Source organism: Cherax quadricarinatus, chromosome 63 (genome assembly GCF_038502225.1).
Source record: "Cherax quadricarinatus isolate ZL_2023a chromosome 63, ASM3850222v1, whole genome shotgun sequence".
Lineage (NCBI taxonomy): Eukaryota > Metazoa > Arthropoda > Malacostraca > Decapoda > Parastacidae > Cherax > Cherax quadricarinatus.
In genome coordinates this window covers 15,645,925-15,660,958 of record NC_091354.1, presented here as the reverse complement: position 1 = coordinate 15,660,958, position 15,034 = coordinate 15,645,925, and the positions used below count along the sequence as shown (strand labels likewise).

Here is a 15,034-nt window from a genome sequence, read left to right as displayed (position 1 = left end):
TGCTTTAATGTAAACACTTGATCTACACATCCCCTACCCACTCTAAAACCTCCTTGTTCATCCACAATCCTACATTCTGTCTTACCTCTAATTCTTTCAATTATACCCCTACTGTATACTTTTCCTGGTATACTCAGTAAACTTATTCCTCTATAATTTTTTCAATCTCTTTTGTCACCCTTCCCTTTATATAAAGGGACTATACATACTCTCCGCCAATCTCTAGGTACCTTCCCCTCTTTCATACATTTCTTTCTTTTCTTTCAACACACCGGCCGTATCAAACCGAGGTGGGGTGGCCCAAAAGGAAAAACGAAAATTTTTCCTTTTACATTTAGTAATATATACAGGAGAAGGGGTTACTAGCCCCTTGCTCCCGGCATTTTAGTCGCCTCTTACAACACGCATGGCTTACGGAGGAAGAATTCTGTTCCACTTCCCCATGGAGATAAGAGGAAATAAACAAGAACAAGAACTAGAAAGAAAATACCAGAAAACCCAGAGGGGTGTGTGTATATATATACAGGAAGGCCCCGCTTTACGGCGTTTCACTTTACGGCGTTCCGCTAATACGGACATTTCAAATTATGACCAAAACTCGCTATACGGCTCCCCCCACCTGACTTTCTAATACGGTCACCGTGACCCACCCTGTTTGTTTACATTCTCCATGAGCTCAGTAAGCACTAAGTCTCTCCATTTTGTCTGGAAACTCCAAAATTTCAAATGTTTTTAAAAGTTATTTCATATTTTTTATATACTCTGATAATTATACTTATGTATACCTGTACCTAAATAAACTTACATACTGTGCTGGCATGCAGGTACACATTAAAATTGGTAAGTGTCTTATGTCTCAAGACGTCATATTAGTAATGATAATAATAATCATCGAGTCATTTAAATGTCGTATATTATGTTAATATACACATTTTCATTAATCCATCCATGATATTTTTTTCAAAATTATATAATAAACACGATGCATAACATATAAATAAGATAAATACACCCCACAGTAGAATAAATAAACATAAAAGTGAGATGTGGTAGCAGACGACTTGCACAAGTGACGCCATATTAGAAATGATGATAATAATAATAATCATAATAATCACCGAGTCTCATTAAATGTCGTATATTACGTTAATATACACATTTTCATTAATCCATCCATGATATTTTTTTTCAAAATTATATAATAAACACGATACATAACATAAAAAGATGATAAATACACCCCACAATAGAATAAATAAACATAAATATAAGATGTGGGAGCCACATAACTTGTACAAGTGACGGCAAGAATAACATTTTCTCTAATCTAACATAAGAGAAAATGTGTTACTGGGGGTAACTGTAGAAAATTATTCCTTTCGTATGTAAGATAAGATAAGATAAGATTTCGCTCGGATTTTTAACCCCGGAGAGTTAGCCACCCAGGATAACCCAAGAAAGTCAGTGCGTCATCGAGGACTGTCTAACTTATTTCCATTGGGGTCCTTAATCTTGTCCCCCAGGATGCGACCCACACCAGTCGACTAACACCCAGGTACCTATTTGCTGCTAGGTGAACAGGACAACAGGTGTAAGGAAACATGTCGAAATGTTTCCACCTGCCGGGAATCGAACCCGGGACCTCCGTGTGTGAAGCGGGAGCTTTAGCCACCAGGCCACCGGGCCTGGTATACACAAATACAGTTACATAGATTATTATACATAACAACATACGTGTAGAGAACCTAGGATAACCCAAAAAGGTCAGTGTGACTTATTTCCATTGCCTTCACTCACAGCTTCATTTCTTCTCAAAATGTTACGTGAGAATGGGAGTGTTCTTCTTTATTAATTCTACCGTATCAATGTAGAGGCAACCTGTACACAATGTAACTTGTACACAAACCAGACGTGTACACTTCGTTTGTTTACAAAACTTACGTTCGCCTGGTTTGTTTACATAACTCTGCGCCTGTCCCCTCTCATGTACTCATTCTTTCTCTCTCTCATTTATTCGTTTTATCTCATTTACTTACTCCTGACCCTACATTAAGACTACAAATATTTTAAGGTAAGTAATGAGTGAACTGTATATACATTTTATCGCTCTGGGATGCTTAAATATCATAGAATAGTATGTGTGGGTGGGGTGGCCTGGTAAGGTAGCCTGGCTATAACCATACATACCACACTTGATTTCTTACAATAAATACTACTTGTCTCACCCTAGATTAAGACTATAAATATTTTAAGGTAAGTAATGAGTGCACTATGTGTGTATTGTACTTTTTTATTGTTTTTTGATGCCTGGTTCTATTGCTAACTTAATATATGTTAGTGTAAACTTGTTATCTAGTGTTTGTATGCATTTATAAGTGAAAAAAAAGGGTGTTCCACTTTACGGCGGTAGCCTGGAACCTAACCTGCCGTATAAGTGGGGCCCTCCTGCATATGCTTGTACATGTATGTGTAGTGTGACCTAAGTGTAAGTACAAGTAGCAAGACGTACCTGAAATCATTCATGCTCATGAGACAGAAAACAAGGACACCAGCAATCCTACCATCATGTAAAACAATTACAGGCTTTCGTTTTACACTCACTTGGCAGGACGGTAGTACCTCCCTGGGCGGTTGCTGTCTACCAACCTACTAACTATATTTCATATATTTATTAAACAAAAATACCAACTATTCCAACACTATATCCCCCCCTTCTTTTAACATTTCTGTCATGATCCCGTCAGTTCCAGCTGCTTTACCCCCTTTATTCTACGTAATGCCTCATGCACCTCCCCCACACTCGCATCCTATTCTTCTTCACTCCTAAAAGATGATATACCTCCCTGGCCAGTGCATGAAATTACCGCCTCCCTTTCTTCGTTGACATATATACATATATATATTTCTTTTTCATCAAACTGGCCGTATCCCACCAAGGTAGGTTGGCCCAAAAAGAAAAATGAAAGTTACTATTTTTACATTTAGTAATATATATACAGGAGAAGGGGTTACTAGCCCCTTGCTCCTGGCATTTTAGTCGCCTCTGACAACACGCATGGCTTACGGAGGAAGAATTCTGTTCCACTTCTCCATGGAGGGAAGAGGATATAAACAAGAACAAGAACTAGAAAGAAAATAGAAGAAAACCCAAAGAGGCGTGTATATATATGCTTGTACATGTATGTGTAGAATGACCTAAGTGTAATAGAAGTAGCAAGAAGTACCTGAAATCTTGCATGTTCATGAGACAGAAAAAAGGACACCAGCAATCCTACTAACATGTAAAACAATTACAGGCTTTCGTTTTACACTCGCTTGGCAGGACGGTAGTACCTCCCTGGGCAGCTGCTGACGATTTTTTGCTTCTGGATACGAAGGAAATTTCAGGATGCACACTTCCCCCTCGAGGGAGGTTCCATAAACAAGTTAATAAATAAAATATTTATTTCTTTGCAAAGGTTACAATATGTGTTTAAATATCATAATATGATTGGAGCAAAGAAAGCCACTATCATGCTGAGGCATTTCAGGCAGACTTAAACTAATACTAACAGACTACTAATAGGTGAAAAGTGTACTAGTAATGGTTACCAATGTTTTGCTGATGGTGGCACCAACTACAGGCAGCCTTTTGAAGCTTCTCCTTACTGTTACTATTATTACTATTATACTGTATTATTGTTAGTGTTTTTTTTTTTTCAACAAGTCAGCCGTCTCCCACCGAGGCAGGGTGACCCAAACAAGAAAGAAAATCCCCAAAAAGAAAATACTTTCGTCATCATTCAACACTTTCACCTCACTCACACATAATCACTGTTTTTTCAGAGGTGCTCAGAACCCAACAGTTTAGAAGCATATACGTATAAAGATACATAACATATCCCTCCAAACTGCTAATATCCCGAAACCCCTCCTTTAAAGTGCAGGCATTATACTTCCCATTTCTAGGACTCAAGTCTGGCTATATAAAAATAACTGGTTTCCCTGAATTTTTTTTTTTTTTTTTTCAACAAGTCGGCAATCTCCCACCGAGGCAGGGTGACCCAAAAAAGAAAGAAAATCCCAAAAAAGAAAATACTTTCATCATCATTCAACACTTTCACCACACTCGCACATTATCACTTTTTGCAGAGGTGCTCAGAATACAACAGTCTAGAAGCATACACATATAAAGATACACAACATATCCCTCCAAACTGCCAATATCCCAAACCCCTCCTTTAAAGTGCAGGCATTGTACTTCCCATTTCCAGGACTCAAGTCCGACTATATGAAAATAACCGGTTTCCCTGAATCCCTTCACTAAATATTACCCTGCTCACACTCCAACAGATCGTCAGGTCCCAAGTACCATTCGTCTCCATTCACTCCTATCTAACACGCTCACGCACGCTTGCTGGAAGTCCAAGCCCCTTGCCCACAAAACCTCGTTTACCCCCTCTCTCCAACCCTTTCGAGGACGACCCCTACCCCGCCTTCCTTCCCCTATAGATTTATATGCTTTCCATGTCATTCTACTTTGATCCATTCTCTCTAAATGACCAAACCACCTCAACAACCCTTCTTCAGCCCTCTGACTAATACTTTTATTAACTCCACACCTTCTCCTAATTTCCACACCCTGAATTTTCTGCATAATATTTACAACGCAAATTGCCCTTAGACAGGACATCTCCACTGCCTCCAACCGCCTCCTCGCTGCTGCATTCACAACCCAAGCTTCACACCCATATAAGAGTGTTGGTACTACTATACTTTCATACATTCCCTTCTTTGCCTCCATAGATAACGTTTTTTGTCTCCACATATACCTCAATGCACCACTCGCCTTTTTTCCTTCATCAATTCTATGATTAACCTCATCCTTCATAAATCCATCCGCCGACACGTCAACTCCCAAGTATCTGAAAACATTCACTTCTTCCATACTCCTCCTCCCCAATTTGATATTCAATTTTTCTTTATCTAAATCATTTGATATCCTCATCACCTTACTCTTTTCTATGTTCACTTTCAACTTTCTACCTTTACACACACTCCCAAACTCATCCACTAACCTTGGCAATTTTTCTTTAGAATCTCCCATAAGCACAGTATCATCAGCAAAAAGTAACTGTGTCAATTCCCATTTTGTATTTGATTCCCCATAATTTAATCCCACCCCTCTCCTGAACACCCTAACATTTACTTCTTTTAAAACCCCATCTATAAATATATTAAACCACCATGGTGACACTACACATCCCTGTCTAAGACCTACTTTTACCGGAAAGTGGTCTCCCTCTCTTCTACACACCCTAACCTGAGCCTCACTATCCTCATAAAAACTCTTTACAGCATTTAGTAACTTACTACCTATTCCATATACTTGCAACATCTGCCACATTGCTCTCCTATCCACTGTATCATATGCCTTTTCTAAATCCATAAATGCAATAAAAACTTCCCTACCTTTATCTAAATACTGTTCACATATATGCTTCAATGTAAACACTTGATCTACACATCCCCTACCCACTCTGAAACCTCCTTGCTCATCCGCAATCCTACATTCTGTCTTACCTCTAATTTTTTCAATAATAACCCTACCGTACGCTTTTCCTGGTATACTCAAACTTATTCCTCTATAATTTTTACAATCTCTTTTGTCCCCCTTCCATTTATATAAAGGGACTATACATGCTCTCTGCCAATCCCTAGGTACCTTCCCCTCTTTCATACATTTATTAAACAAAAGTACCAACCACTCCAACACTATCCCCCCCCCACCCCTGCTTTTAACATTTCTGTCATGATCTCATCAGTTCCAGCTGCTTTATCCCCTTTCATTCTACATAATGCCTCACGTACCTCCCCCACACTTACATTCTGCTCTTCTTCACTCCTAAAAGATGGTATACCTCCCTGGCCAGTGCATAAAATTAAATTACCGCCTCCCTTTCTTCCTCAACATTTAAAAGTTCCTCAAAATATTCTTGCCATCTACCTAATACCTCCCTCTCCCCATCTACTAACTCCCCTATTCTGTTTTTAACTGACAAATCCATACATTCCCTAGGCTTTCTTAACTTGTTTAACTCACTCCAAAATTTTTTCTTATTTTCATTAAAATTTCTTAACAGTGCCTCTCCCACTCTATCATCTGCTCTCCTTTTGCACTCTCTCACCACTCTCTTCACGTTTCTTTTACTCTCCATATACTCTGCTCTTCTTATAACACTTCTGCTTTGTAAAAACCTCTCATAAGCTAACTTTTTCTCCTTTATCACACCCTTTACTTTATCATTCCACCAATCACTCCTTTCCTCCTGCCCCCACTCTCCTATAACCACAAACTTCTGTCCCACATTCTAATACTGCATTTTTAAAACTCATCCAACCCTCTTCAACCCCCCACTACTGATCTTGGCACTAGCCCACCTTTCTGCCAATAGTCGCTTATATCTTACCCGAACTTCCTCCTCCCTTAGTTTATACACTTTCACTTCTCTCCTACTTGTTGTTGCCACCTTCCTCTTGTCCCATCTACCTCTTACTCTAACTGTAGCTACAACTAAATAATGATCCGATATATCAGTTGCCCCTCTATAAACGTGTACATCCTGGAGCCTACCCATTAACCTTTTATCCACCAATACATAATCTAACACGAAAGCCTGTAATTGTTTTACATGATGGTAGGATTGCTGGTGTCCTTTTTTCTGTCTCATGAACATGCAAGATTTCAGGTATGTCTTGCTACTTCTACTTACACTTAGGTCACACTACACATACATGTACAAGCACATATATACACACCCCTCTGGGTTTTCTTCCATTTTCTTTCTAGTTCTTATTCTTGTTTATTTCCTCTTATCTCCATGGGGAAGTGGAACAGAATTCTTCCTCCGTAAGCCATGCGTGTTGTAAGAGGCGACTAAAATGCCGGGAGCAAGGGGCTAGTAACCTCTTCTCCTGTATATATTACTAAATGTAAAAGGAGAAACTTTCGTTTTTCCTTTTGGGCCACCCCGCCTCGGTGGGATACGGCCGGTGTGTTGAAAGAAAGAAAGACATAATCTAACAAACTTTCATTATGTGCTACATCATACCTTGTATATTTATTTATCCTCTTTTTCATAAAATATGTATTACTTATTACCAAATCTCTTTCTACACATAGCTCAATAAAAGGCTCCCCATTTACATTTACCCCTGGCACCCCAAATTTACCTACTACTCCCTCCACAACATTTTTACCCACTTTAGCATTGAAATCCCCAACCACAAGTACTCTCACACTTGGTTCAAAACTCCCCACACATTCACTCAACATTTCCCAAAATCTCTCTCTCTCCTCTACACTTATCTCTTCTCCAGGTGCATATACACTTACTATAACCCACTTTTCACATCCAACCTTTATTTTACTCCACATAATCCTTGAATTAATACATTTATAGTCCCTCTTTTCCTGCCATATCTTATCCTACGTACGTACCACGTATAATTTAGTTTGACAACACCACTACAATGGTCACCAGTGCACATGTGCTTACGGAGCTACCCTCATGGTGCAAGGAATTCTCGTGGTTTCCTTACATTGCATGCAGTTAATTCGCCAGATTTCTTTCTTCTAACCATGGGTCCTAAGGAAGCAAGTGCAAAGGACAGTGCTGAGAAGAAAAAGAAGACGATTTTCATGGAATTAAAGCAAGAAAGGATTAATAAGCACAGACTAGGTATGAGGGTTGAGGACTTGGCGAGTTGAGTACAAGCCTTTATTATATGTACCTACGGTTTAGCGCTTCCCCATGATTATAATAATAATAATCTACTATATGTGCAATGCTAAAGCAGAAGGAGTCTAAAAAGGCTATAGTGCCAGCAAAGGGCATTACAGTAATTGTTGACATGGTTGACGGAGAAACAGCTCACAGGAGATACGTAGTGTAGCGAGATAAACAAAAATTGTACATAGCAGTCCTTTAACCCTTTGACTGTTTTGGTCGTATATATACGTCTTATGAATGATTTAGATAAAGAAAAATTGGATATCAAATTGGGGAGGAGGAGTATGGAAGAAGTGAATGTTTTCAGATACTTGGGAGTTGACGTGTCGGCGGATGGATTTATGAAGGATGAGGTTAATCATAGAATTGATGAGGGAAAAAAGGTGAGTGGTGCGTTGAGGTATATGTGGAGTCAAAAAACGTTATCTATGGAGGCAAAGAAGGGAATGTATGAAAGTATAGTAGTACCAACACTCTTATATGGGTGTGAAGCTTGGGTGGTAAATGCAGCAGCGAGGAGACGGTTGGAGGCAGCGGAGATGTCCTGTTTAAGGGCAATGTGTGGTGTAAATATTATGCAGAAAATTCGGAGTGTGGAAATTAGGAGAAGGTGTGGAGTTAATAAAAGTATTAGTCAGAGGGCAGAAGAGGGGTTGTTGAGGTGGTTTGGTCATTTAGAGAGAATGGATCACAGTAGAATGACATGGAAAGCATATAAATCTATAGGGGAAGGAAGGCGGGGTAGGGGTCGTCCTCGAAAGGGTTGGAGAGAGGGGGTAAAGGAGGTTTTGTGGGTAAGGGGCTTGGACTTCCAGCAAGCGTGCGTGAGCGTGTTAGATAGGAGTGAATGGAGACGAATGGTACTTGGGACCTGACGATCTGTTGGAGTGTGAGCAGGGTAATATTTAGTGAAGGGATTCAGGGAAACCGGTTATTTTCATATAGTCGGACTTGAGTCCTGGAAATGGGAAGTACAATGCCTGCACTTTAAAGGAGGGGTTTGGGATATTGGCAGTTTGGAGGGATATGTTGTGTATCTTTATATGTTTATGCTTCTAGACTGTTGTATTCTGAGCACCTCTGCAAAAACAGTGATAATGTGCGAGTGTGGTGAAAGTGTTGAATGATGATGAAAGTATTTTCTTTTTGGGGATTTTCTTTCTTTTTTGGGTCACCCTGCCTCGGTGGGAGACGGCCGACTTGTTGAAGAAAAGAAGAAGAAGAAGAAATGAACCACCGTTTTTGACGTATATAGTATACTCAAATTCTAGCGACTTCAAATCAAGCAGGAGAAAGCTGGTAGGCCCACACATGAGAGAATGGGTCTGTGTGGTCAGAGTGCACCATATAAAAAAAATCCTGCAGCACGCAGTACATAATGAGAAAAAAAACAAAAAAAAACTCCAACTGTTTTTTTTTTAATTAAAATGCCGACTTTGTGGTCTATTTATGGTTGTATTCTCGTTTTCTTGGTCTCATTTGATAGAATAGAAAACATATTATAGAAATAGAGGTGATTTTGATTGGTTTTACTAAGAAAAGAACCTTGAAATGGAGTTCAAAGTAGGGGAAAGGTTTGATTTTTGCCGATGTTCAAAAGTAAACAAATGATGTCATTTTCCAATAAATGTCCAAGTAGCCATTCTAATATGCACTCATGAATGGGTTGACCTTATTTATACAATTATTACAATATTGCAGTAGTCTGCATAACAGTAAATCTATTTTTTGTTTGAATAACAATTTAAAATAGATAGCATAAGTAATATCAGAGGGGCCTGGAGACATGACTGATGAACAAAGAAAATATTATTTTAGAGCCAGGAATGTCTGCATTGTTCATTCTGGACCCTATTTTGAAATTGTCATTTTTTAATTTTCATGAAATTGGCCAAAATGCAAATTTTTGACCATGTTATTGGGTAGTTGAAATTGGTAAATGGGCAGTTTCTTGTACTCAATCGATAGAAAAAAACGGAGTTCTAAAGAAATAGCTATGAGTTTGGTCGACTGGAACAATGGAATTAGCCAAAAATAGGGCTCAAAGTGGGCGAAATCGCCGAGGTCAGTAACTTCTCGAGTGTAATTCCGTCAGTTTTCCATCAAATTTTGTTCTTTTGGTGCCATTACAATCGGGAAAAGATTCTCTATCATTTCATAAGGAAAAATGATTGGGTGGAGGGGAATTTTTGCGACACCAGGAGATACCTCAGGATTTGAGGTTGCAACAGTCAAGCGGTTAAGGAAAGTGTGAACTCCTGACAGGATATACCGCTCTGCATTTCTTCTCCAAGATATGTAAATGTCATATGTACAACAGATCTAATTCAGTTAGCCTCACAAACTCCATTTTCTCTTATAACACCTCTGACATTTTCATAGTTAGATGGTTCGACCACAATCCTCCTCCCTCTGCCGTCAACATAATGACGTATTTTATTCATTCTCGAGTGTGTATCAGGTTTCTATCTTATTTATATTGTTTATTATGTCATATTAGACAGATAAATAAGCTGTAGAGTTGATATTAGGGTTATTTTGTCATGCCTCCTGAGAGCAGGAATTCAGCTGGAACAAATTAATTGCATTTCCATTAGTTTAAATGAGGAAAATTGACCAAGCATACGAACAAATCAGGATATGAACAAGTCCATGGAACAGAGTAAATTCATGAGCCGATGTTCCACTATACTTTGATTTTAATCATGAAATAAAAAAAAACTGTCCTCTGGATATTGAAAGAAAATCGAAGTGTAGTGTTCACAAAATGGGCTAATGTAACGTTTTTGTTAAGTGTCTGATCAGAGGAAACACCAGAACTGTATGTAAAGTTGATGGCTAAATTGAGCACTACACTATGAAAGATTTATTTTTATATCTTTCTCACTTTCTTGTCATTTTACATTGACAGTGACAAAGATTTAATTATGATAGTAGAAGGCAATGGAATCACCAATATGGCAATAACAGTTAATATGTGGAGTTTCATACATACATACATACATACATGTATGAAAGTATAGTAGTACCAACACTCTTATATGGATGTGAAGCTTGGGTGGTAAATGCAGCAGCGAGGAGACGGTTGGAGGCAGTGGAGATGTCCTGTTTAAGGGCAATGTGTGGTGTAAATATTATGCAGAAAATTCGGAGTGTGGAAATTAGGAGAAGGTGTGGAGTTAATAAAAGCATTAGTCAGAGGGCAGAAGAGGGGTTGTTGAGGTGGTTTGGCCATTTAGAGAGAATGGATCAAAGTAGAATGACATGGAAAGCATATAAATCTATAGGGGAAGGAAAGAGGGGTAGGGGTCATCCTCGAAAGGGTTGGAAAGAGGGGGTAAAGGAGGTTTTGTGGGCGAGGGGCTTGGACTTCCAGCAAGCGTGCATGAGCGTGTTAGATAGGAGTGAATGGAGACGAATGATACTTGGGACCTGACGATCTGTTGGAGTGTGAGCAGGGTAATATTTAGTGAAGGGATTCAGGGAAACCGGTTATTTTCATATAGTCGGACTTGAGTCCTGGAAATGGGAAGTACAATGCCTGCACTTTAAAGGAGGAGTTTGGGATATTGGCAGTTTGGAGGGATATGTTGTGTATCTTTATACGTATATGCTTCTAAACTGTTGTATTCTGAGCACCTCTGCAAAAGCAGTGATAATGTGTGAGTGTGGTGAAAGTGTTGAATGATGATGAAAGTATTTTCTTTTTGGGGATTTTCTTTCTTTTTTGGGTCACCCTGCCTCGGTGGGAGACGACCGACTTGTTGAAAAAAAAAAAAAAAAATGTGGAGTTGAATGCTTTGGTAGTGACAGGAGTCACCACCAAAGCATTCAATTTTTTAATTTTTTTTTGGTTATTGACAAGAGGGAAGGGATTAAATTTGAGACATTGGTAACATATAATTTTTTTTCCAAATTTTTGTTAAATCTGAACAGCTTTTTCCATAAGAGATATACTGTACATAGTAATCCCCCTCCTACTTATGAACAGGTTCGGTTCCAAGCAGTCATTTGTAAGTCCATTTTGTTCATTAAGTCCAACATATGTAAATAAAAATAAAATGAACGCAGGAAAAATACACATTGTACACTAGTAAATAAAACGTGTTATACATATATGATATAAAGTTTATAATCTTTGTAATAAAGTTTGTAAATAACACACTTAATAAAACAGATGGTGTTCATATTATCCGTGTTCACAACACGAATGTTTGTATGTAGGGGTGTCTTGTCTCTGTACTTACAAACCCCTCAAGAAAATATAACGTTATTGTACATTTTGTTAATCTGTTTAGTTATAAAAGAACCTTGAGTAATATATTACAGGTATAAAATTTTTTTTTTTTACAGGTTTCAGGTTAGTACAGTATTTACATGGTAATTTGGCCATTTTTTGTTTTTGGAGGCAGCTGCACATCTTAACCAACTGAAACTGCTGATAGAAATAATAAGGGATACAAAATTTATTACAAGATTATAATGCATATATGGCATCATTCATTTTGAAATCTATTGCATAACTTATTAAAGTGAACTAATATCATGTAAAACATACCAAGAGGGCTGATATGAAGGGGAGTGTTGAACATGGTTAATGGTAATTTGTCATCTCCACCTTGCTCTAGCTTGACCTCATTAACCACAGGAGTCTGAGGCATTAACTTGAAGAGACTGAGCAGAAGCCTTTGAAGTAAATTACTTTGCCTGTAAAAAACACAAATTAGCTCTGTTTTTTATTGTTTTTGTAATGCTTCAACCATCTTCCACCAAGGTAGAGTGACTTGAAATATTTTTTTTTTTTTTTTTTTTACACACTGGCTATCTCCCATCAATATAGAGTGATCCTAAAAAGATGAACTTTTATCATCACTCTAACACCGTCTTGCCAAAGGCCCACCAACTTTACAATGCATATGCCCCTCCAAACTGCAATACTCCCCCCCTTCAGAATGCAGGCACTGTACTTCCCACCTTCAGGACTCGTCTGGCTAACCAGTTTCCTTGAATCTCTTCATAAATGTTACTTTGCTCACACTCCAACAGCACATTAAATCATAATCACCATCTGTCTCCACTCACTCCTATCTAACATGCTCATGCATGCTTGTTCAAAGTCCAAGCCCCTTGCACACAAAACTTCCTTTACCCCTTCCCCCCAATCTTTCCTAGGATAACCCCTACCCTGCCTACCTTCCACTACAGATTTATATGCCCTCCAAGTCATTCTATTTTGTTCCATCCTCTCTAAATGAAGCTCCCAACTGAAAGAAAATATTGTGTTATCGATAACAGACTAAACTACATAATTATGTGTATTATTTATAGTATTTATAGAAAATAACAAAAAATGCTTTTCTTAACATGTATGATAAAATCCCTCAATGATAATACTGTATATCTGCACATGTAATAAAATCAAATGCATGGGTTATTAACCCTTTGAGGGTCCAGACCCCCAATCTGAAAATTCTCCACAGGGTCCAAGAATTAAAAAAAAAAAATTTTTTTTTCTTATGAAATGGTAGAGAAACTGTTTCTGAAAGTAATAAAACAAAATAGTACAAAATTTGATCAAAAATTGCTGAAATTACGCTATCGCAAATTTTGCTGTCAGTGATATTTACGGATCAGCAATTTTGCCCACTTTGAGTCCTATTTTCGGCCAATTACACTGTTTCATTAGACCGAATTCTTAGCTATTTCGCTCATGTGTGTTCCAATTTATCTATTGAGCACAAGAAATTGCCAATTTCACACAAAGTTCAAAATAGGGTCAAGAATAAACAATGCAGGCATTCCTGGCACTAAAATAACATTTCCTCTGTTTATTAGTTATGTTTCAAGGCTTTACAGATGAATTCCATTTTGATTTTTTATTCACATAAATAATTTTTATTCACACCAAAAAATAATTTCCTCTTATGCAATATTGTAACTGTATAAACAATATCAACGCATTCGTGAACACACTTAAGACCCACCAGCTGATATGTATTGGAAGCATAATGTGACTTGTTTACTCTTGAACATCGGGAAATTCGAACATTTCCTCCATTTTGAGCTCAATTTCCAACTATTTTCAGTACTAAAACCAATCAAAATCATCTCTATTTCTGTAACATATCTTCCATCCTACTGAATGAGACCAAGAAGCTGCAAATACAACCAAGAAAACCATACAAAAATACACCACAAAATCATTGTTTTAATCCAAAAACATGATCACAGTTTTTTTTTTTAATTACGCAGTACATGCTGCAGGATTTGTTTTATATGGTGCACAATTACCATGTAGATGCATTCTCTCATATCTAGGCCCAAATTTACTGCTCACAGCTTATCTGAGTGAGCTGAGCTCATGACATAGTATGTACTACAGCTTGGGCCCTGACTTCAAAGCTGTAGAACTACAGGACAGACCCTCAAAGGGTTAAGTAAGAGATATAGAATAAGCATTATTTGTACAGGGCAATATACATATTTCAATCTCAACAGTCAACATGTATACTCTATCCACTTGAGTGTTCAGTACATGTTCTGTGTATACATGCATCACATACAGGACTAACCGAAGATAAGCTGAATACTGATGCTGGTTAGCATCTGAGGCGTAAGTGATGGCTGCTAGGGCTAGTCTCCAAGCCATTAAGTAACCAGTGATGTGGATGAAACTCTTGGTGTAAGGCACTATTTCATGCCCATCACCCATCTCTCTTTCAGCTAAAGTGGCTTCAACACTTATGCTACTCTGTAAAGAATCAAAATGACTACTGTTTAATGAATTAAACAACAGCAATATTTATATTATCATAATTCTTATTCTTCCTATAAATTCATGGGAAAGAGCTGTACCTGTAGGGGTAATGAAGTGCTTGGGGAATGGAAGGTAATAAGGTTTGAGCTGAGAGAAGGGGGAGAGGAAGTTAACTCCAATTACTTGGATCAAGTGCCCTTCACCAGCATCATGGCTCTCCACCTGAAGCAGCAGTTTGAACAGAAATGCTCCTAGAGATGTAGCTACTTTTTAGTTACATTTATTCACATGTTTAGTAGACCTCACCTTACCTGCAACTTATGGATAAGGAACTTTATATACACAAACTGAGAACAGTGGACCCCCGACCAACGAAGGCATCGTCTAACGATAAATTTGACTAATGAAGCATTTGAGTGTAAAAATTTTGGCCCGACCAACGATTAAAAACTCGGCCAACATGATTTGCCCTGAACGCGTCCACGTGTCCCGTCTGGCTTGAATG

At 38.2% G+C, this 15,034-nt stretch overlaps 1 protein-coding gene across 2 annotated transcripts in view; it reads right to left on the bottom strand.

Annotated features, from left to right (window-relative positions):
• Window positions 1-15,034, bottom strand: part of Ltn1 (E3 ubiquitin-protein ligase listerin) — a gene marked incomplete at its 5' end in the record, with an annotated part of 147,904 nt that overhangs the window by 44,882 nt on the left and 87,988 nt on the right. For both annotated transcript variants that reach the window (XM_070098650.1, XM_070098651.1), the window contains 2 exon segments: window positions 12,331-12,479; window positions 14,345-14,523. In XM_070098650.1, the coding sequence (XP_069954751.1) occupies window positions 12,331-12,479; window positions 14,345-14,523 (328 nt within the window).